Genomic DNA, 24,220 nt, shown 5'->3' with positions numbered 1-24,220 from the left:
TTCTAGACTTGAGCTGCCTAAAGCCGCTCTCTTACTGCTGCTTGACGGCTTCCCTTACTCCACGCTAATCAGTCCCAGAACACTAAAATTTTCCACTTTTTACATTTAGCTCTCCATTTCTTATCTTTCTGTTATTTCCCACATCAACTATCCTAAAATTTTATTACCCTCTTCCAGATCTGACCTCCTTTCTCCTTCAAAGATAATGAAGACTTCCAGGTACGAGCTCTCACAATTCCTTGCTCTTCCATTATCCATCTGTAGCTTAGCACAAGTAAGCCAACATGATCCTCCTTGCACATGAAGGGCTGCATAAGGTCAGTCCCTCCACATGTGCATACACTTAGTGAAGTTCTCTCCATCCCTCAACCTCTTTCTTTTGTATCTTCATTCTCTATAATACGGCAAAATGTACCCAAAAAATATTTGGACCAGAAGCTGTGTACCACACTCTATCATTTCTTCTCTTCCCTTCCCTTGCAATTAAGCTTCTTGACAATTTTCTCCCAACCCTAGTGCTATTCCTTTAGTGTAGATTCTCACTATCTATTTTAATCTCATATTAGTCATCTATATCCAGATATTTATTGAACACTTTCCTTCAGACACTGTTCTCAACCTGGGGACACAAACAGTAAATAGGACTTAATCCCTGTCATTATGGAACTTAAATTCTAGAAGGGGAGCCTGAGAAGAGACACATAGTACATTCTCAGAGAGAGTTAAGTCTCATTGGAACATAAAGCAGGATAGATGATGACTAATAGGAGAGGAGGTGCTAGATAGGATGGTCAGGGATGGCTTTTTTATGGGAGTGACATTTTAGCAGATTTTAATGTCAATGAGCCATTCACAGAAGGTCATGGGGAACATCTTTGAGGAAGACAGAGTATCTGTTATAAATACTCCAAGGTAGGAGCAAGCTTGGTATAATGAAGGCCCCACAGGAAGGCCAAAATGACTAGTGAGTATTGATGGGAGGACCTGGGACCAGAGAGGGGGCCAAAGAAGTAAGTAGAAGCTACATTGTGTAGGCCTTATAGAGCATGTAAGGAATTTGTGTTTTCATCTGAATTAAGATGCCACTGGAAATGTTCAAGTAGGGGACTGATGTGATATGCCTTCTCATTAAGTAAAACTAAATCTACTCAGAAATGCTCAAATACAGCTTCTCAGAATATATGCCCATGTTTTTGGATTACTGTCATTGGAACAAATTTTTTTCTCAAAAACCCATGTTGCAGAGAAAGAAAAGGAGTATCAAGTACTCCTTTGAGTCCTTGAAACAAAGGGCTCTTTATTTTTACAAGTAGCAGAGTCTAGGAGAGCTTCTTCTGAAATTTTTGCTTATGGCTCCAGATTTTAATTTTATTAGTATTAATAATAATCATGGTCATTTTAAGAAAATGTTGGGATTAATATGACAGTATTGTTGCTTCTCATTCATTAACTACATATTTGTATTTTATCCTACATTCAGGGCACTACTTTATGTTTAGTCCTGTGTTAGGTTAAACACAGACCTCACAGCCATGAGTCCTTTTTGCTTAGTTGCATGAAAATGATGGCCCTGGGGCGCCTGGGTGGCGCAGTCGGTTGGGCGTCCGACTTCAGCCAGGTCACGATCTCGCGGTCCGTGAGTTCGAGCCCCGCGTCAGGCTCTGGGCTGATGGCTCGGAGCCTGGAGCCTGTTTCCGATTCTGTGTCTCCCTCTCTCTCTGCCCCTCCCCCGTTCATGCTCTGTCTCTCTCTGTCCCAAAAATAAATAAATAAACGTTGAAGAAAATGATGGCCCTAATTCATCAAGAGAAACATATAGTTTGGTAGTTGAGATGGGTTCTTTTGCTAATTTGTTAGCAGTCTTCCTCCTGGTTCCTATGGTGGATTGTAGCATGAAATGAAATGACTGGCTAGGGGTGATCTGAGGCCAGAGAATACAGAGAAGTGACAGGTCACAGAAAGCAAACCAGTGACGTCACCTTGGAATCACGAATAAAAGGTTTAAACCAACTGTGTAACATAGAAATGAGTTTCTAAATGCCTTGAATACCAGTGTCTCAACTAAGATTAAACTGTCTGAGTGTGTCATGGTAATATCACATTACATTAAACTGTAAAAAGTTCACATGTGATTCTCAAGCTCAATGATGTTACAGGGAAACCTTTTAAATGTTTGCAGTTCTGGGAGTTCAAAGGCCGAGACCTTTCCTGAGCTCTCCCATCAACTGACTCACGGCCATGACTAGAAAACTTACTTTCTGGGAGTCACTTTTTCCCATTTGTCGAATAAAGTCATTGGACTGTTCTTTAATGTCCCTCTAGCACTAATGTTGGTTGATATGATGAGTCTAAAAATTGCCTTTTTGGGATAGGCCTGAAGGATAGAGATGATAGTAAAACTCAGTGAAAATTAAACTGTAAACTCTGTCATTTTTAGGCTAAGACTTATTTAGTTGCACAAAGAGAACTACTAAAGCTTAATAGGAGCTCTTGATTCTGAGTGGAGCTGCCAGATCCTTTTTTTTGCCTCTGACAGTTATCTCTAATGATTATGTCAAGGACAGGATGAATCTGTGATGACACAAAGCCAGTATGTAAAGATTTACCCATGTGGATGGCTAAGAAGAGTGGGATATAACTGAGATTAAATGGATATTTACAAAACCCAGTGAAATACCTCAAAATGAGATTCTTTTTTGGCTTGTTCTGCCAATAAGAGTAGTAATGTAATCTTTGGCTTTTTGGTTTAGACTGTTGTCTGTTATCTGTTTAGCCAATTAAATCCTGATTTACATCTTATGTATATATATATTTTTAAAAAAAGCATCTCCTGTTAGGACTTCTTACTAGTCTATGTGAATGAATTTGCACCTCCTAGTTTTGAGCCAGTCAAGCTGTTCACTTCACAAGGGATTGGTCTAGTAAACTGCATTTGTCAGTCTTCCAAATACCAGCATGTAAAGCTCCTTGCAACTGCCAATTCTTCTGAAAGATCAATGAGAACATGAAATGTTTTCTTAACATATTTTCACTTTTATTGCATCTATCATAAAAATGCTATTTAAGTAAATAAAGATGGTTCAGTTCATTGCAGAAGTGTCTTTTTTTTTTTTTTTTCATTATCTTCCAGGGAACACTCATAGCCAAAGCATAAAGTTTAGTCACACTGTGGTTTTCCAGCTTCTTGTAAGAATCTGGAAACTACAAGCCATTTACCTAAGGAAGTGATCGTTTTTCTACTGTAAACAGAATAAATACAAAGTCAGTAGCTATATATATATGCTATATATATATATATGTGTGTATATATATATATACACACACACATATATACATATACATGTATACATATGTATACATATACATATATATGTATATATGTGTGTGTGTATATATATATATATAAAATTTGTTTTCATAGGAAAAAATTTTTTTTTCTGATGTTCAGCTTTAGGAAAATTTGGCATATAAAAATATTCATATCTGTGAAATATACTTAACTGCATTTCAAAACAATAACATGCTCCATTTTAGTATCATATGAGGCATACTTAGAAATCATCCAGTAGTAAAGTAGGTAAATATGAATTTTTAGCCTTTGACTGAAATGGAAATGATTTTTCAAATATCCTGGATAATTCCTTTATAGAACTGAAAGACTAAACCTCAACTTGACTCAAGGAAAGGTTATTACCTGTTGTTAAATAGGTCTCATACAGTCATATTGTTAACATGAGCGAGGTAGTGGTTCTTTGCATATCTTTCCGAAAATCTGTGAGATTGAAAATTTAACAATTGTACCCAAATTTATACTTGCAAATGAATATTGGTTCCTTTAAAATACTTGCTGAGGATAAGAGACTCTTAAAACCTGAGAACAAACTGAGGGCTGATCCGGGGGGTGGGAGGGAGGGGAGGGTGGGTGATGGGTATTGAAGAGGGCATCTTTTGGGATGAGTACTGGGTGTTGTATAGAAAACAATTTGACAATAAATTTCATATATTAAAAAATAATAAATAAATAAATAAATAAATAAAATTCTTGCCGAGGAAAGTTGTGCGGTTATTTCAGTGATGTTATTGTTGGCTGCGGTCCCTTCTTTTGAAACTGCTTTCAGAGCAGTTCTACCTATCTAGTGAGGTTCACAGTGATTTTAATTTATCCGTATGTTCACCTGATAGATATTTATCAAGTAGCTGCTATCTTCTAGTTGTACTAATTTCTAGGTTGATGAAAATTTAAAACAAGCAAACAATGTGGCCCTTCATTTCCTATGTGCACAGTCTAATGGTTTTGGTTTCTGGAACTGCCAGAAGCTGGATTTGGTAAAGATGAAGGATGATAGTGAATACCATTTCAGTGACAAATATGATACAAGGAGATTGGTTTTTCTTTTTTTTACTTCATAAAGTGGTTTTCAAAGTGGTATCAAAGAGAATTTAAAAAGCAAACAAAACGCATTTTGAACTATGTATCTTTGGAATAGATTGATTGCTTGTCTTGGTACTTAATTTGAAGGGTAGTATTCATTAGACAGATGTCAGTATTATTACTTTATTAGTTTTTATGTGTATTTTGGTCCTTATATTCACCACCTTTTGTTTGGTTAATGTGAAAATTCTAAGATGATCCTGGTTTACATTTGAGAGTAAGGTAGATACCTGAATGTGGTGAGCTGTTGGCCTTTAGTTTTGAGTATGTATTTAAGTTTATGTAAAGTGCAGAGTCTTGTGCTGCCCTTGACTAGTTTCTTTCAGTTTTCACATGTAGGCGATTGTACTTAGAAATAAAATGGAGATACCTAATTATGCTTCATCTGGAAGTATGCTATTATGTTATAAATAAAATTGGACTAAAAACCAATTCTACCATAGACATCCAATGCATAATATAAGAAGAAAAAAAATATTCTCCCAATGAATGCACAGAGGAAGGGCCCAATGCAATGTTCTGGTAGTTTTATTTATAATAATGAAACATATCTGTCTCTACAGGAGGATCTTTGGATGTATATAGAAAAATTCCAGAGCATGTCCTTGGAAGAATTGCAATAGCTGTGAGTATATATGGCTTCCGCCTTATGAAATTTGGATGATTTAATTTTTCTAGTCAAACCTGTTCTCCTTATATACTCAGAATATTGTGTTATTTTTCTTCAATCCCTGTTGACTTGCAGGGCCTTCTTAACTCTCCTTTTCTTGTCATTTTTGTGTTTTCTTCTTTTATAGACCAAACCACAATAACAACATAGTCACAGGACATCCTTCAGGCTTATGGGTGTTGTGACCTATTCTACTTTTTTGTGTTTGCAAAGACCTTAGTACACTTGTTAGCCAGTAAAATTTCCAGGTTCTTCAACAAGAAAGTTGTTTAGGGGACATTTTGTAGTTACAGGCATATAATTAGAAAATACTTGCAGAGTCAAAATTATTAAAATAAAACTACTTATAAGAAAAACACGACTTTATTCTTAAAGATTTTTGCAGACTTTTTGTGGTTTTGGTTTTTAATTTTTTTTACCAATTATATCTAGGAATTTATTCCCTTTGTGATTAAAAGCAGATTTTCTGTTTTCTGAATACACAAATAAATTGACACAATATGTCAACTCAACTAACATTACCATATAAACTCCAGATTTCAAATTTGGAATAATGTAGGCTACACAGTGTCTAAGAGAAGTCATGAGGTGGTGGAATAGTAAACAGTTGCTAATCTAAAGGCACTCTGATAACTTAAGCAGTTTAATGCAGAACAAAGCGATTATACCATGTACCATTTAATTAAATGGCTGATTTTCACATTCATTATACATCACACTGACAACTCAGATCCTTTAATCCAACACGGACACTTATTCAGTCTTAGTTCATTGTAATTCACAGCTTTCCTTTCTTCTTTCTAATTATTAGTATGAACTGCCCAGGGTGATGAGAACTTTCTTTTCTGATGCTATTGCTAAGTAGCTTCTAATCTACATGTTTAGGTAGATTAGTTTAGTATGAAATTTGAGTACTTAAATCACTATTTTAGATGAAAATAAAAATGTTTCATTTCCTCTTTTAATCTCAGAAGGGAATGAATGCTTTGTGGCTTTTGGCAGTTCTTGGCTCTAAAGTTTAATAACACGTATAATAAAGGGCAAAAAAAGGCAAAGATACCAAATGAAAAGGAAAAAAGTGTATGAGTTCTGTATACTCACTTATGTGTTGAACTTGGCTAAAATAGGAATCTGCTTTCTTCTGTTAGAGAAGCATGTTCTTCCTGGACTTCATAAATCTTACCTCCCTCTTGTGTAGGGCATCCACACAAGGCCATTGTTCTTTTCATTTGTACCGGCGTGAGAAGCCTGTGAAGTGAATGGAGTCAGCAAAAATAATAATAATTCGGTTTCAAATACCAGGTTTACCTATTGGATAATTGAAAATACGGCAAAAATTATTTTAGTGAAAGGCACTCAAAATAAGCACTAGCCCAAAGCATTGTTTACATTTGCCCTTACATTTTTTAAAATTAGGGTTTTTTTCCCCTAATATGTGTCCAATTTCTTTAGCTTTTATGGCTCATCAGGTCATAGTAATGAAAACTGCCTGTGGCCAGAATAAAAGAAATGCTTTTGATAATTTTGCTCTTCATCTACTACTTTTTATAAACTCTGCTGGGGCCTAAACTTGTATAATGCCTCCAAAGTGTATTTTTTTTGTTTCATGTAATATGAGTAGGCTACAAACAACTAATCCTGTGTTGCAGCTGACAAACACAAGTGGAAGCGTTCTCCCAGTTAAAATAAGACTAGCGAATTGATGGTTTCCAGGTCATGGTTTGTAAAAGTAAATAAATACTCTCATAGCCTGACTGGGTTCCTGGTATCCTTAGTTGTTTCTCCTCTAGTATTGTGAAGACAGATCATCATCTTCTGTTCCCTTGGGTTCCCTCAGTGAGGCCAAGGAAGCACGTGTGTGCTCTTGCCAAGTCAGAAGCAACAGAATCAGATGAGAGAAGAGGGAAATGGGTGCATGTTGAATACCTCCTGTGCCGATTGTCGATACATATTTTATGTATAAATTTTATGTCATTTAATCTTTATGGCAAACTCTGTAACGGGTAGGTTACTGAACATATTTGATACATGGCAAGATGAGATTTAGAGAAGTTAAAGTTACCTACAACTAATCAGTAATAATTTGAACCCAGGGCTGTTTCACTCCAGACCCCATGCTTTTTCATGCTGCTTTCCTAAGAGAAGGAGAAAAAAGGGGAGGAAGGACTGAAAGGGAGAACAAGGGTACAAAGAAAAGAAAAAGGAAAAAAGGAGAAGTACATAAGAAAGTAATGGAGTGACACATACAGTTGCTTCAGATTCTTTTCATTCTTAGAACCACATGTAGGCACCTCTCCCACCCCCAATTAACTTTATTTTCCAGGTTCTAATAATCTGGCATGCTGTGGAGGTCCAAAGATCCAAGGTTCATTATAGGATGGCCCCCTGTCAGCCTTGATGATATGTTGTTCAAATTTTCTCTTGTAGGATATATGGCAAGAGGATATAAAAAAAATTAATATAAACTGGCTGATTTCAGCTTCTAGCTTGCTCAGTGATTTTTATCTGTTTTCCATTTGAATGTGGTCTCCGAGAAAGAGGAATGCCTTCTTGCCATTCCCTGCCATCTTGCACGTTTTATTTTTCTTCTCATTTCTGAAGCAGTGACACTGTGTACTGTATTTTGAGTGCTAATGTTGATGGAAGTTGTCCCTGAAAGGATGTGCACTTGACATGTCAAGGAGTGAGTGATTGACAGCAGATATAAGTACTTTTAGTGTCAAGGCTTTGTCAAGTCATTGTTGTGAAACCCAGCCTACTGAATACCAATAATACCCTCTAGATTTTCAATGGACAGATTTCTAGCTCTCCATATACTGCTTTTCATATACTTCTAAAGGAAAACGTGTATTTTGACAAAGTTGGAAGAGTGACATATTCTTTTGAATCACTAACAAGATTTATAATTTTAGCAAGTGTCATACAATCAGTATTTGTTTTACTTTTTTCCTGCCTGATCTGAATATATAATGGTTTGCCTTCCCCTTGTGTGTTTTCTGGTTATTCATTTTTTTGTGGACTGATTTTTAGTGGTGAACCATCTTTGATGGGAAGGTTTTATAATATGCAACTAACCTTATAAGTTGAAAAGTTTAACCCTATTTCCCAACTCAGAGGTGATTATTTCCATGCCAAATAAGATAGCCTTATCCTACTACTCAAAGAGAAAATTGTTTTCGTTATTGATGTTATTTTAATAAACATTTAAGGAAATATTTTTGTCTTATTTCCTCCTCCTATTGGTTGCCATTTTACTATTTTGGTAGTTTCTTTTTCTTTCTTTTTTTTACTATCTTACTGTCCAGAACATATGTGTTTTATTGTAATGCCACTTTTTCCAAATCCTGGAAGAAATGATTTGCTATAAATATATATTCTGTTCTCTTAAAACAGACGAACTTATCATGGAAATAATCATACCTTGCTAGCAAATCTTTCAGGAGTACATCCCTGTCTAAGAAAACAATGAGAATATGTCAATTTCTGCTCAGCCTTAATTGATGTAGATTTTACCTTCTTCTAGATCTTTAGTATTTAGAAATTGGGTTTCTTCCTGTGCATTTCTGTTTTTAGAATTGCTCATAGTCTTTCTTGATCAACTAAAATCCTTGTGTATTTAGCTCTAGGCTTCTTTTCATCATTTTCAAAAATACATAAATCACTCAGTTACTCCTCATAATGGTAGATTTCCTTGTTCTTATACTCCTGACTCACCTAAAATGTTCTAATATGATGAGTACTTTTAAATTCTTGAGTAAATTTTGAGTGATAGTGGTTCATGCATTGTATCTGATACGTAATTATGAATAGTCAACCTTGAAATTGTTAAATTCACACTCATCTGCATATAGGGTCAGTCGGTGTGAATAAAAACATGTGCTTCCCCTTTTATAACAATTTCTATATAAATATTTTTACAAAAGATTAGTGATTAAACTTCCCACATAGAAGGTAGAACTTGTAACCCACATACTTAGGGTCTTAGAAACTTTTTTTTTTTTTTTTTCAGAATCTTATTTGACTATTCTTAACACAGGCTGTTCAATCAAAAATCCAATCTAATGTGAATGTTTTTATTTTCTCACTTTATTATCTTGTCCTGCCCTTTCAGTATTTTCTATGTGAGTCTACACTTGCACCTGCCAGACTGGCTTGTGAGGCTGATCATCTTGATATACTTTGTTCTTTCCTACCCTAATATCATTTAAAACATTTTTTTAGAAACTTTTTTTTAAACTATTTTAAACTTACAGAAAAGTTGTAAGATGCTTCCTCCAGATTTCCCAGTTGTCAACAGTTAACTACGTTTGGTTTTAAAAATACGCACAACCACACACACACACACACCCCTTGGTTTGAGAGCGTAATTCATTCTGGAAACATGCTTGTAATCCAAAGCACTTGTATATAAAAGTGAATTTCCCCATAAGAAATAATGTAAACTCAGATGATTTGTTCTACAACCCCAAAATATTCATATAAGAATGGTTACAAGGGGCACCTGGGTGCCTCACAGTTGGTTAAGTGTCCAGCTCAGAGCCTGGAGCCCACTTTAGATTCTGTGTCTCCCTCTCTCTCTGCCCCACCCCCACTCACTCTCTGTCTCTCTCTCTCTCTCTGTAAAAACTAAATAAGCATTAGAAAATTATATTAAAAAGAGAATGATTATAATACTATAATGTAATACAAAATGTTAAAGAAAATACAAAATATAAAGAAAAATAAACAAATTAACCTGCACGTACCTTTGAAAACCTTCGTGGCTGGTATGAGGAAGACAAGAGAGAGGAGGGTTATTGTGCAGGACAACTTTCACTATCACTAATGGAATCACTGCTATCTATTGGCTCAATGGAATCTTTTTCTGCATGGGGGACATTGTATATGCTCTCACAGATGTTGACTAAGGTACAATGTTAAAAAACTCTTGTCAGATACTGTATTTAGTGTAACTGGCAATAAAACAGCAGAGGAAAGGGTCTATATCTGCAGGCAGCCTGACCTAGAATGAAGCAAAGCATCCCTAAACTTACTCTTGTATGGAAAAGCAAAGGACTGTCCATAGGTGCTTTGAAATGACCAAAAATACACAAGTGCCAGTTGTGGGCACCTTCCAATGTTCTGAAAAATCACTGACTTCTGCCAAACACTGTGGCCTGAGACTGAGCATCTGAGCATGGGAGACGATCACCCACGATCCTGGCAGTGGGAGAGAGTGAGAGCCTTTGGCTCAGTCGTGATCATGTGATGTTCGGTGTCAGATACTACTCATATTGCAAGACATCGCTCGTTTATCGAGTTAAAATTTATTAGAAATGTTTGCTTGTCTTGTGGAACATTCATAGGACAAGTTACTCACAATCTAAGGTTTTACTGTATGTATATATATATGTATATGTGTGTGTGTATGTGTGTATATATACATATACATATATATATGTGTGTATGTATGTATTTTTTTCCCTGTAACATTTGAGAGTAAGTTGCAGACGTCATGACCCTTTACCCGTAAATACTTAAGGTGTATATTTCTTGAGAATAAGGGTATTCTCTCACATCCTTGCTGTATACTGATCAAAATCAGGAAATTAGCAATGGTACAATACTGTTATATAATCAACAGTCCTGACTTAGATTTTGACAGTTGTCCAGTAATACCCATTATAGAACAAAAGAAAAAAATTTCTTGTCCAGCATCCAGTCTAGGATTATATACTGCATTTAGTTGTCATGTCTCTGGTCTCTGTTAACTTGGAGTAGTCTCAGTGTTTCTTTGTTTTCCTGACCTTGATTTTTTGGAAGAGTACATGGCCCCAACACTTTGGTTGTATATTTTTATCCTGGCCTGAACACTTTCTTCTCTTTTCATCACATCAGTTGAATCTGTTTCTTAGGGCCCAGAACTTTAGTAAAGCCTTCCTGAATACTGACAGGAAAAGCAATCCTGATTACTGACAGAGATTGCTTTCATTAGCCAACTTTTTAAAAATATCTTTCCTTGGTCTTAAATGTCATGACTTTTTTTTTTTTTTTAGTTTATTTATTTTGAGAGACAGAGCAGAGGAGAAGCAGAGAGAGAGAGAGAGAGAGAGAGAGAGAGAGGGAGAGAGAGAGGGAAAGAGAGAATCCCAGCAGGCTCCATGCTGTTAGCACGAAGCCTGATGTGGGGCTTGAACCCATGAACCATGAGATCGTGACCTGAGCCGAAACCAAGAGTTGGACGCTTAACCAACTGAGCCACCCAGGCACCCCTTAAATGTCATGACTTTTTAAAAAATTCTGTGTATAAAAGTATAGAAAAAAAATGAAAATCTTTGTCCCTTTTTCCTGTCCTTTTTTTCCCCCATCCATTCCACCACTGAGAACTTAGTAGATGTACTTCTAGGTCATTTTCCATGCACATACACTTATTTTTTTCATTAATCATGCCTTATCTTCAGAACATTGAAAGCCCATTAGAGAAGAAACCTGTAGCTTATACATTTGGCATCCTCCAAGAACCTGGCACAGAAATGGGAGATGTTCAATAAATGTTTATTGGTTTTTAGAGTTTTAAAGGAAGAGTTATGGTTGATATGATTATATGTTTAAATATGGAAAGTTCCTGATAAAAATCATCATTGTACTGTTTCTCTTTCTTAAATTTAGGTTGTTAAAGGCCTTACCTATTTGTGGAGTTTAAAGATTTTACATAGAGGTATGTACTGAGCTTACGAGCTCTAACTTAATTTGACATTGAGTGCGGACCACTCCAGGATACCTTCATTTTAAAATACATGATCTGCTATTTAAGCCAGCTGATATATTTGGTAATCAAAAGATGGCTGCTTTCTAAATGTTTTTCTTATCTTCTCCTTCAACTACTCTGATTTAGATTATAAACTTGATATTTTTGTAGATGTTTACCAAACACGTAAAGGTATTTCATAACATAGTATTTGAAAATGACAGGATCTTATTTTTAATCTTAACTCTAGTTAATGCAAAACCTTCACTTTCTGTACAATTGCATCCCTTCCCCTTATTAACATTTTAGATATCATCATACACAGTTCCTTAAGAGATGGCTTCACATACCTTGAAAGGGAAACTTTAAACAAGGAGTTGGTGAATGCATCAGAAATTAGTCTCTGGGTCTATTGACAGAACACTTGAGAAGAATGATCAATTAAATAAATGCTGCAAAAACAAGTTCCCGTTGTGTTTTCCAACATTTCCAAAATGTCTGAATTCATTTGGAGCAAATTATTAAGTGAGAAACAGACTATAGCAAAGCCACTTCCGGGCCTCATGTTACTAACAGTCCTGTTTAGTTTTACACATCTGCTCAGCCTTGCTTTATGCACATTTGGGGAATGCACCAGCATACACATTACATGTGATTAAAGGGACTTTTTTTTTTAAAAAGGTATAAGCTTTGAGAGTGAGTAAACAACTGATGCCTCCAATTGTGCTATCACATCTGTCACTAAGGGTTGTTTTTTGTTGTGGCAGTTTTACTATCCTAGTGATTTCAGATTTCTTCCTAAATCCCTCGTCCCCTCTTGAAGAGGGTGTGTAAATTTTGACAAGCAAAATTTGCAGTTCTTGAAGGTGTTTATGCAGATTAAATGGAATCATGATCCAAATTTTCCCTTAAAGCCAGTCCAGTCTATCTCTAGGGTGTAGTTGGTACAAAATGTAGATAGATGTAGGGAGAGTGAGCTGAGTTGTGTCAGTGTTACTTTTCCTGGGAAGAAATCATCATGTGAACACATCTGGTGGGTGAGAAAAAAGAAATGGAGCATTTTCAGCTCCAAGGTTAAGAGAGAATGGTATTTAACATCACATGACCTGTATTGCTTCTGTTCCCTATACTCATTAACCCATGTGGTTATGGCCATTTTAATAGAAGTTAACACAGTGGTCAGTTCTTGTCATTGTATTGATCTTTATGGACATCTGCTATCCATTTGACAAAGGAAGTAAAGGAAGTCATCAATTCTCCATAGCAAAACCTTCATTAAAAGGACCTTGCCATGGAAATGCAAATGTTACTATTAAAGTGATCCTTAGGATCATCCTACACTGTAGGCATACAGCATACTTCTGGCTTATAGTGAATTCTCCCTAGTCATAACTTTCTCTAGGAGCGTTCATTGTGGCACTAAGAACTATATATAGTGGATAGGGAAATACTGTTTGGTTATTCTGCAGTCATCGTTGGTTTTTCTTCTTTGCAATGATTGGTTTTAATTTCACCCTTTGTTTTGGAAAAATAATTGAATTTTTCTTTGGAAGATTATGCCTGGGATCTAAAAGTGAAGTCTAAGGTGTCTGTCAGATTCCCAGAACAACCATCTGTGATCACTTTGGCAAGTGTGGTTGACCACAGCCTCTCAGAGGCCGGTTGGTTCTTCCCAGCTCCGGATGCAGCTTGAGCAAAGAAAAGCTTCTTTGATCACTTAATGCAAAACCTTCACTTTCTATACAATTGCATCCCTTCCTCTTATTCATGTTTCAGATATCATCAAACCCTGTTCCTTAAGAGATTGCTTCACATACCTAGGTGATCTTGGTGGTTTTCCTGATGGAGGATATAAAGATTTCAAAAAGGAATCCTGAACTTTTCTTTTCAGTCTTTGCTGGCTAGCTCCCTTCCTACGGTGTAACCCACTGTAAAATGCTACTAGTTAAGGGAAGACAATACTGTGAGGGGCTGAGTGGGGGCACTGGTAATAGGCCAAGAAACCCTCCCAAGGGATTTCAGTCGTAAATAAACACCAGGGAGTGAATGTGCATCTGCATCTGTCTAGATGGAAAGACTAATGAATTACAGTGCAGATGAACAGTTATTCCCCAGTAATTATGGGTACTCAGCTAAAGAAATAAGATGCGGTGGTAATATACCTCATTAAATATCTCTATACACTTTGCTTTTGAGTTTCCTAGTTATTCGTGAAAACTTTTACCTTCTGGATTAAAAGCATGTGTTTTTATTGAAGAGTGGACGAAGCCAGGTGTCCCTGAAGACTTTTGTGAAGCATTGTAATGAGAAATTTACTCTAGATTGAGTCATTAACTTAATATTTTAGAGGTTTTGTCCATATTTAATAACTTGGATTCCATAAAAATAAGATTAAAGATGCCTTTTTATTTACCAGAAAGCTATTTAATTTTCTCCCTGATTAAAAAATTATAGCTTTTAGATCAGTTCAATCAGGCAATTAAAGATCAGAGCTTCTAAGTTCAACTAAGGCAATTAAATAGGTAATATACTTGTTTATACACTTTTGCTGTATAAGCTCATTGCTGTACCTTCTTAAAAGCCCATATATTCATTTTTGCTTTCTCTAAATGAATGATGATGGGAATTCTAGCTGAATATGTGTCACATTGTCAAATCAAAGGCGGTGGTCCTTCTGCGGGGGGTGGGGGTGGATACAGGGACTTTGAGAACAGAATGAAAACAAGAGGGTACCGAGAAACACTCATGAGCCATCTGAGTTTCTTTCTTCTTTGTCTTGATCTAAATACCTGTGTTCACTTCCCATCGTCATTTTCTTCCCCACAAATGCTGCCCCTAGAGCCAGGGTCTTGTACTTGTGAACACAGACTTTAAAAGATTAAGAAATAGAGATTTATTCAGTTACCTAATGAGAAAAAAGGCAAAAAACGATATCTCACATTTAAATAGCTTCCTTGGAATACTGTGGTCCTGGAGTTTTAGCTTAAAAAAATATATAGATATAGATATAGATATAGATATAGATATAGATATAGATATAGATATAGATACATATATATATATATATATACACAGACACACACACACATACATATATATGTGTATACACACACACACACTCACATACATGTATAGTATCTTTTGGAATGAGTAAAACCCAGTTAATGACGTCCAGACAAGCTGGTGAACATTAAGAGTCTTCTCTGCAGTGCATAGGCAGTGAGGACTGTAGAAGGGAAGGACACCTGAGCAGCGGCAGTGACAGACCACCCACCCCATGAGGCTTGTTAGTCTGGTACAGGTTAGTTTCTTTGTGTGTATTATGTCAACTGGAAATTTTCTTTAAGAATTGAAGTATAACAGTTTCTGTTCATAATGGATTATCAAGTATTATATTCAATAAAGTTTTATTTATTTTGTTCTTTGAAAGATTTGGTTGAGATATATGTGAAAGTACTTCATAAACTATGAAAGCCTGATAATGAATGCAAGTTTTTATTATATAATAACTATGAATTAATCACTTTAAGTTAGTAAGCATGTACCACTTCCAGATCGAGCCAGGAATAGAGTTTATTATTCTTTGTATTACCAGGTCAAACATTATGAAAATCTTTTCTCTAAGATAGACACGTGATATCACATGAGGACATAATTATTAAAAATGCTTGAAAGTTCCACCAAGATTAACTACTGTGGAAAATTGTCTTTATTAAATAGCACATGTGTGAGTCCCATAAGCATAACGTGTACTGACTGGGTAAAAACAAAGAAAATGAACAGTGAGAAAGTCTGGTAGACCAGATTTGACATTACAGCAAACATTGCAGCTTAACTTCAAAACATACATCGCCACTAATGAGGTGAGAGCCCTGCATATTAATAAAGCTGCAGCTCCAGTCATAGCCATCATTACCCACATCAAACATAAATACAAGATTAACACCTATGCCATTTCTTTGGAAGATGTGAGAATGCCCTGGCAGTAACTGCTCTCTCTTTCCCTGAGGATAAAAAATAGAAACGGAAGGGTAATGAGAATAGAGCTTAGATTAAGAAAATAAAATTGGCAATCAGGCTGGGGCAATCTTATACAGATGGGGAAGTTTATAGAAAGAAAAAAAACCTAGGTTGTTGATGTCCCAAGACATTTTTTGTATATATGAACTATTTTCTCTAGTAGGAGAGCTTTTTAATATTTTTTATATTACTTATATATTTTTTAATTTTTTAATGTTATTCTGAAGGCAAATGCTATGTGAATAGATTTTTATTTGGAGACACTAAGTCTTGTGTTTCCAGCGTGCATGTTAGAAATGTTCTCTTCTACCCCTGTCTTTACTTTTGATAAATCTGGCCTCACACAGATCTTCCAATTGGTGCTACCTTAGATGCCAAAGTCATGTTGTTAGTTCGTTCATCTAGCAACTATTTATTTAATACCTACTATGCTCCAGGCACTGCTCTAAGTACTTGGAATACATCAATATAAAAAATGAAAGATTTCTATACTTGTGGAACGCATTCTAGCAGGGATGGGGCAGGCTTGGGAAAGAATCCATGAAAAATAAATGTAAGAAAAAATACAGAGTGTTAGAAGGTGGTTACTAACATGGAGAAAAGAAAAAGGAGATCAGGCTTGGGGCAGGCCAAGGGTAGGTTGCAGTGTTGACCAGGTAGGCCTCATAGAGAAGATGAGACAGCAGCAGAGGCTTGAAGGAGGAGAGGAGCTAGTCAAGTAGGTTGATGGAGGAAGTTAGAGCAGAAGACACCAGGTGGGATGCGTCTGGAGTGTTCACAGAACAGCGAGGAAGCCATTGTGTCTGCGGCTGAGGGCAGAAGCAGCCGTTAGGAACAGTTGCATAATCCAGGTGGGTCACAGGGGCTTAGACCAGGGAGACAGTTGTGAAGATGGGTAGAAGTGGTCAGATTCTGGATATATTCTAAGGGTAGAATCGACAGAATTTCCCAACAGATTGCTTGTCGGTGTTAAGAGAAAGAAAGGAGTCAAGAAAGGTTACTTGAAGTTTCAGTGGTTGTTCAGAATGCTAAAAAATGTTTCCTGCTACTTTTTTCTAAAAGGGAGCCCTTCATTAAAATTAAAGAAAAAACTGATAATATAAGTGCTGACAAGAATACAGCAGCAGCTGAAACTCTCCTGCGTTGCCAGTGGAACTACGAAATGGGAAGCGGCTTGGCGCTCTCCTGCAACATGAGCCAGCAGCCCCACTCCTGGTGGCTTTTATTCATGACCCCCCAAACTGGAAACAGTTCAGATGACTTCTAGACGGTGAATGAACAAACAAGCTGTAGTTAAGCCGGGCAGTGCCATACCAGTCAGTAATTAGAGGGAACAAACTACTGATATATGCAGCAACATGGATGGGTATCACATACTTTCTGCTGAGTGAAAGAAGCCAGGCTCAATCGGCTGCCTGTTGTGTAGTCCACTTATATGACATTTTGGAAAAGGCAAAACTATGTGGATAGAAAATGCATAGGTGGTTGCCAAGGGGTAGAGCATGGGTTGACTATAAAGCTATGAGGGAATTTGGGGGAGTGTTAGAAATGTTCTATATCTTGATTTCGCTAGTGGTTTACACAACTGTAGCATTTGTTAGAACACATAGACCTATATGCCCAGAAAGAGTGAATTTTACCATAGTATCTCAGGCTGTAAAGAAAAAAAAGAGAGAAAGAAGGAAGTCTCTTCTTAGCAGTGTGGTAGAAGCTGTACTTGAGAAAGAAGTTTCCCCTATGAAAAAGACAAACCTTTCTTTCAAAGGTCTTGGGGATTCTGTCATTATTACCATACCTCATCATTCTTGAACAATCCTACCTAGGTTTGGTCTAGCAAATCAGTAAGTTGGGCAAAAAAAATCCCTCATGATTTAAAGGACATTTGCAGTGTCAGAAAGAGAGAGAGAAATGTAAAAGTTCCTGCTGTCATTGGCCAGCAATTGAGAGCATCCGGAAATTGGACAAAATTTCCTTTCGTTAGTTCAGCCATTTTGTTCCCTTGGATATTAGTAAAGAACTACAGGGTGCAGCACTGACTTGGCCTGACTTGGACAATTTAAAAAGCTTAATTTCTAGGGGCGCCTGGGTGGCTCAGTCGGTTGAGCGTTCGACTTCGGCACAGGTCATGATCTCGCAGTTGGTGGGTTCGAGCCCCGTGTTGGGCTCTGTGCTGTCAGCTCAGAGCCTGGAGCCTGCTTCGGATTCTGTGTCTCCCTCTGTCTCTGCCCCTACCCCACCCATGCTGTTTCTCTCTGTCTCAAAAATAAACAAACATAAAAAAAAATGTAAAAAGCTTAATTTCTAGGAAGGAGTAAAAAGCTTTGTTTGAATTTTCAATTCGGTCACACTGATTGACTGCCTCATTGTGTGACCCTATAAAGGCAGGTCTCTCCTCTCTGTGCCTCAGTTTCCTCATATATACATTGAGGGGATGGCTAGGTGATCACTCAAGTTCCTTCAAGCACTAGGATCTTGGATTCTGCAATCCAGGAAAGACGGAAGTATGACATGCTAGCAAGGTAAGGGAACAAGGCAAATCAGAGAGGTGTATGGGACAAGAAAGAAAAAGATTGGTAATTCCCCAAGAGTAGATTATGCTATGAAAATAACAATAGTAGTAGTGATAGTATATAATAATGAATATTTATTAAGCATTACTCTGTACCAGATACTGCCTGAAGTGCTTGATATGTATAAACTGTTTTGTGTTCCTTCAAAGTGGGGAATTCTAGGAAATATGAAATATTTTAGAAATGAAGATAAGAGACTGAAATGCAAACAAATAATTGAAAATTAACACATGTGGCGTAGCTAAGACAATGGTTGCTTTCTAAACCAGACTTGTGTAGTAAAATCAAAAGACATCTTTAAGGGGAAAGGGTTTTTACACTATAGAGTATACTGAAATAAAGTATTTTCATTAACAAAGAATTATAAAAAGAACATGTTGATACACAACTTGGATGGAAAGCAAGGGCATTTTTTTAAATCTTTTTATTTTGAAATAATTATAGATCCATAGGAACTTGCCAAAAAAGGTACAAGAAGGTCTCGTGCAAGGGCATTCTTTTTTAAGGAAGGAACGTGGAAGAGAACTGCAGGCTGATAATCCAAGAGTGTAGGCAGGTAAATGCTGTATATATTTGTGAATGCCTATTAAATGAGATCAGTATAAATTTTAAGATTTAAAAAGTGCTACAGTAGTATTTGTATTATGTTCCAAAATTGTTTTATTATGTTTATTAAACAAGAGAAGAGGAATGGATGATAGAAGTAAGACCTTTGAATCCCTCAGGAAATAAATTTTGTTGTCAAAGTGGCAGTGTAAAACAATACCTTAGTGTCTATCAAAAGTTGGGATTTTGGCAAAAACTAATTAGGGAATGATCATTTGCTGGAAAAAGTGATTAGGGAAAGGACTGTTGGAAAGCATTGCCTTCAATAGAAAATGAACCTGGTTAATTTTAAGTAACTTATGAAAAATGTGCACAGAATTTTCATAACAACCTCTTTAGTAGAGATGTAACTCATTGTGTGCTTACCCATAGGTTATAGTGAGTTTTTATTTTATTTATTTATTTATTTATTTTTTAAACATCTATTTATTTTTGAGACGGAGAGAGACAGAGCATGAATGGGGGAGGGTCAGAGAGACGGAGACACAGAATCCGAAACAGGCTGCAGGCTTCGAGCTGTCAGCACAGGGCCCGACACGGGGCTCGAACCCACGGACCGCGAAATCATGACCTGAGCCAAAGTCGGCCGCTTAACCAACTGAGCCACCCAGGCGCCCCATGAGTTTTTAATCTAAGCCATATTTTTGCCATCTGGAGGAGCAGCCACAGTTTTTGTTTTTGTTTTTGTTTTTGTTTTTGTTTTTGTTTTTGTTTTTGTTTTTGTTTTAAGAGTTGGTTAGTGTTTGGGCAACCCAAGTCATTTAGAAAGGAATCGTCCTTCCATTGGTTTTATGTTGCAACATGAGAGAATGAGAGAACTGAGGTGTGGGGGCTCTTGCCCTGAGCTCTGTGACTGTTTCAGTCAAATGTGTCTGGAAGGGGCATTTATGTTAAGCAAGTGCTAGTGATGGAAGCACAGTTGCCGTGGTTCCTGTTTTTCAATCCTGTGAATACTGTCCTTTAAACGTAAATATCAATCACATGCCAGTGCTGTAGTAGATCATAACTCACAAACATTTGTGTTCTTGAAAAAAAAAAAATAGACTTAGCCCATTAACTGAGGTAAACAAACTAGTTTAACGACTGTGGGTTGTTGGTTTTTCTCCAGCTCTTACTATCCACACGAATGAACGCTTCTAGAAATTCAGCCTCCTTCCCCACGTTGGTCATTCATTCTCCTTGCCTCCAGTAATCACTGGGGATTTCTGTATTTGTGGTAACGATCTTCAAAAGACAAGAAACCCCATATGGCATTACTTAAAAGTGTTCTTATAAAAGAGTATGTGTCTAGAATATATAAAGAACTCTGAAAACTCAACAGTAAAAAGACATGAAGAGACATTCCACTGCAGAGGATATACAAATGGCAGATAAGCACATGAAAGGATGTTCAGCATCATTAGCCAAATTAAAACCGCAACGAAATATTACTACATACCTACCAAAGTGTAGAAAATTTAAATTGCTGACAGGAATATAAAGTGATATAGCCCAGGGGAAAACAGTTTGGCATGTCTTAAAAATTTAAGCATGCAACTACATACAACCCAGCATTTGCACTCCCGAGTCCTTTTGGGACTCTTTGTCCCAAAGAAATGAAGACTTGGGTTCACACAAAAACCTGTACACAAATGTTGATAGCAGCTTTGTTCACAGTAGCCCAAAACTGGAAACAACCCATGTGTCCTCTAGTGAGTGAATAATGAAACAACCTGTGGTACATTTATACTGTATAATATTACTCAGCAATGAGAAGGACTGAGCTATTGGTATATATAACCTGGATGACTTTCCATAGAATTATGCTGAGTGAAAAAAAACCAGGCACAAAATATTGCATACTATATGATTCTATTTTCATATTTTTTAGGTGACAAAATTATAGAAATGGAGAGTAGATTAGTGGTTTCCAGGAGCTAACGAGAGGGTTCGGGAGCCAGAGGGAAGTGGGTGTGGCTGTAAAAGGGTATGGTGTTGGGCACGTTGTCTGTCTTGACTCTATCAGTGTCAATACCCTGTTTATGATATTGTAGTGTAGTTTTACAAGATGTTACCATGGACAGAGGGAATACAGGATGTCTCTATTATGTCTTGAACTGCATGTGAGTTTATAATTTTCTCAAAATAAAAAGCTTAATTTAAAAAAAATTGTAGTTGCCTTTTGGGTAGTCTACTTAATCTGAGAGGGCTTAGTTTTTCTTTCTCCTCTACATCTGTGATAGAATTTATCATAGCATAGTCATTCCTTTTAGGACATATCAAAAAAGATGAAGAACCCAGGGAAATCATGCAGGCCACCTTGCCCTCCCATTCTGAAATGAGTATCTTTGGAAGCCTTAGAGGAGAGAGAAGAGATATGTGGCACACAGGGAAGGAAAACAAGTGGGAGAGGGTCGTTATGCCCTGTCACCTCCCCTAAAATCCTTCTCCCTTGCTGGAGGGTTGGGGTTTAAAGTAGATTATGTGATCATTGTGTGTTTTGACTCACAGGTTTTTATAGTACCCTAACATGAGCCCCTGGGTTTTACAGTGAGCCCTGTCCAACCACCCAGCAGGGTACTCTGTATGTGGTTTTGATGAATGTTTGGTTCACCAAGCCCCTCAGCTCTGATCATCACTTTGTCTCCTAGGCAGACCATGAAGTTTAGGCGCTTATCAGAGGGAGAAGGAGAACACCTGTGTCATGGTCCTTTCTTTGGTTAGAGGTTGGAGGCCACAGTTAATTTATGATACTGATTGTGTGCCAGTGCATGTTTATTAGATGAATGAATTGAATCATGTCTTTCTGGGAATAATGTTTTTCTCCTAGAATTTTTTCTAAGAGAAAAAATTATACTACAGTTTTATGGGATTTCATTGAAAGTTATCCTTTGTTGCCCTTTCTATTATTAAAGTAAGAGATTTGTCCTAAGATAGAACATTCTGCCAGAATGTTTAGCAGTTAGAAGACCTCTTCACGTCTGTTCTTTGCTCCAAGACATAGTTTGAAGTGATCAGCACCATGGAAATAAAATCCATTATTTTGCTGTTGGAGTATTAAGTTTCCTCTAGACTGCATGCAACAGTAATTGTTATCATTCATTGAATGCCTTCCATACACTACTGTATTAGATCCTTTGTGTACGTTATTTCATTCAGGCTTCATGATAACCTTGCAAGAAAAGTATCATTGTATCCCCATTTTTAGATGAGGAAACTGAGGCTCCATAAGGGTAAATAATTTAGCCATAAAAAGGGCAATCAGTAGTTGGTGGTCTAACGAAGAGCTCTAGTTTTAGGGTCAGACCCGGGTTTAAATTCTGCTTCTGCCTCTTCATTCAACTTTGCTACGTGACCTTGGGTCAGTTCCTCAAAGAGGTCATAGCCTTATGTCTGGGACATAACAGCTATTGTATGGTTCAAATAACTGCTTCACGAGGAAAACAGCAAGAGGTTATGTGAGAGAATAGTTAGAAACTTCCCCAAACTTTCCTCCTAATCTACTTTTCTGTAAGAAGTGGAAAAGACTGAAATAAAACCTCTGAAGATCGGTCAGCTCTTCAGTGCCAAAGCTGGAATAATAGGCCAACCTATACATTCAGATGAGGTTGATCTTGTAAATATAGTGCAGTTTGTTAAGGCTTAAGACTTAGGATTGGAGACTCTAATTGTGTGGCCTTGGGCAAGTAATTTCATTAATTTGAGCCTCAATTTACTCATCTATATATTGGGGCTAATGATATTTATCTCATCAGTTATAATGAGAACTAAATGAGTTAATAATGCGTATGACGATAATGCATTTAACTCCGTGCTGGGCATACAGCAAGTGCCAAAGAAGTATTAGCTGTTGGAGTTTTTATTTCTTTTGAACAGTTTACCAGAGTTGATCTTATAGACATGCTGCTCCAAATCTGCAATGAAAATGCATCTTACCTTTTATTTATGCATTTAATGTAATTTTCCTTTTTCACTGAGAAGCCTTCATAGTTAGTAGGAGTCTTAACAATTTGTGGTGTCTTAGACTTGGACAAGTAGGTTCTTCCAGGGCTGGGGCAGAATATATGTCCCTTCTGACTCCCAGGAACTTGTTCCTCCACACCTGGTGTTTCCCACACACTGACCTGAATATGTACATATTGCCAGGTAGGAATCTAAAATATATGTTGGGGGGCACCTGGGTGGCTCAGTCAGTTAAGCGTCCAACTTCGGCTCAGGTCATGATCTCAAGGTTCATGGGTTCAAGCCCTGCTTCAGGCTCTGTGCTAACAGCTCAGAGCCTGGCGCCTGCATCACATGCTATGTCTCCCTCTTGCTCTCTGCCCCTCCCCCACTCATGCTCAGCCCCTCTCTCTCTCCCTCTCTCTCTGTGTCTCTCAAAAATAAATAAACATTAAAAAAAAATCCACTTTGCTGGAAGGGAGCCTCCTTTACTTACTGTGAAAAGATTGAGGGAAGGCAGAAGCCATTTTGCCGTTGGTATCAGCCTTGTATCAGCTGTTTGTCTTTTGCCTTTCTCGTAAGTGAAGGAGAAAACCAGGTTTGTTGCCTCCTTTCTGAACTGAATCATGAGACTCTAGATGATAACTGTCGTTTCGCGCAGCTAATTATGCTGCTTAATTTTATTTAAGGCTTTACAAGAATATTTGGATGACCTACCCTTTATTACATGATGGAGTGATTAGAATAACTTTTATATTGCATTGTGGTTTTCTCTTATGTGTGTCCCTGTTGTGCACAGATGAATTTGTAATGCAGACTGTCAGCATAGTCTATATCTAATTGTACCTGCTGTTCTCATTCATTAGAATGTAGTCCCCAAGAAATAACGAGGTAAATATATTAGTTGTTGTCTTTTCATGAGACAATGAAACATAATGTAAGAGGCTTTTGCCGCAGTACCCTGCCACAGTGCTAGGAGAGGTTACCAGGAGGGGAGACCTGCTAATGTGTCCTCTGGCTCCTGGTAAACTGAGAGAGGCTTCCTGGCATGCAGGCAAAACCGTGTAATTGCTTTATAGAGGGAAAAGTTGCAGGGAAGTTTATTTCTGCTTTCATTGTCATCCCACCACAGAGCCACATGCCACATTTTAAAACTGAGCTCATGTTCCTTTAAGAATTGTCCCGTGCCTATTTCTAGAAGCGTCCAGTGAGGCTTACCCGGGAAAGCACGGAGCAAATTAAATATTTTAAGCATCAAACAAAATGGAGTCCAA

General features: G+C 37.2%; 1 protein-coding gene across 8 annotated transcripts in view; it reads left to right on the top strand.

Moving 5' to 3' along the window:
• The window catches only part of MAP2K5 (mitogen-activated protein kinase kinase 5), a 271,133-nt gene that overhangs the window by 115,231 nt on the left and 131,682 nt on the right, over nt 1–24,220 (top strand). For all 8 annotated transcript variants that reach the window (XM_019441682.2, XM_019441683.2, XM_019441680.2 and 5 more), the window contains exons 12-13: nt 4,996–5,057; nt 11,751–11,799. In XM_019441682.2, the coding sequence (XP_019297227.1) occupies nt 4,996–5,057; nt 11,751–11,799 (111 nt within the window). The remainder of the gene's footprint in view (nt 1–4,995; nt 5,058–11,750; nt 11,800–24,220) is intronic.

Source organism: Panthera pardus, unplaced genomic scaffold (genome assembly GCF_024362965.1).
Source record: "Panthera pardus isolate Hobbes unplaced genomic scaffold, ASM2436296v1 HiC_scaffold_24, whole genome shotgun sequence".
Lineage (NCBI taxonomy): Eukaryota > Metazoa > Chordata > Mammalia > Carnivora > Felidae > Panthera > Panthera pardus.
This window is presented reverse-complemented; position numbering and strand designations above follow the sequence as displayed.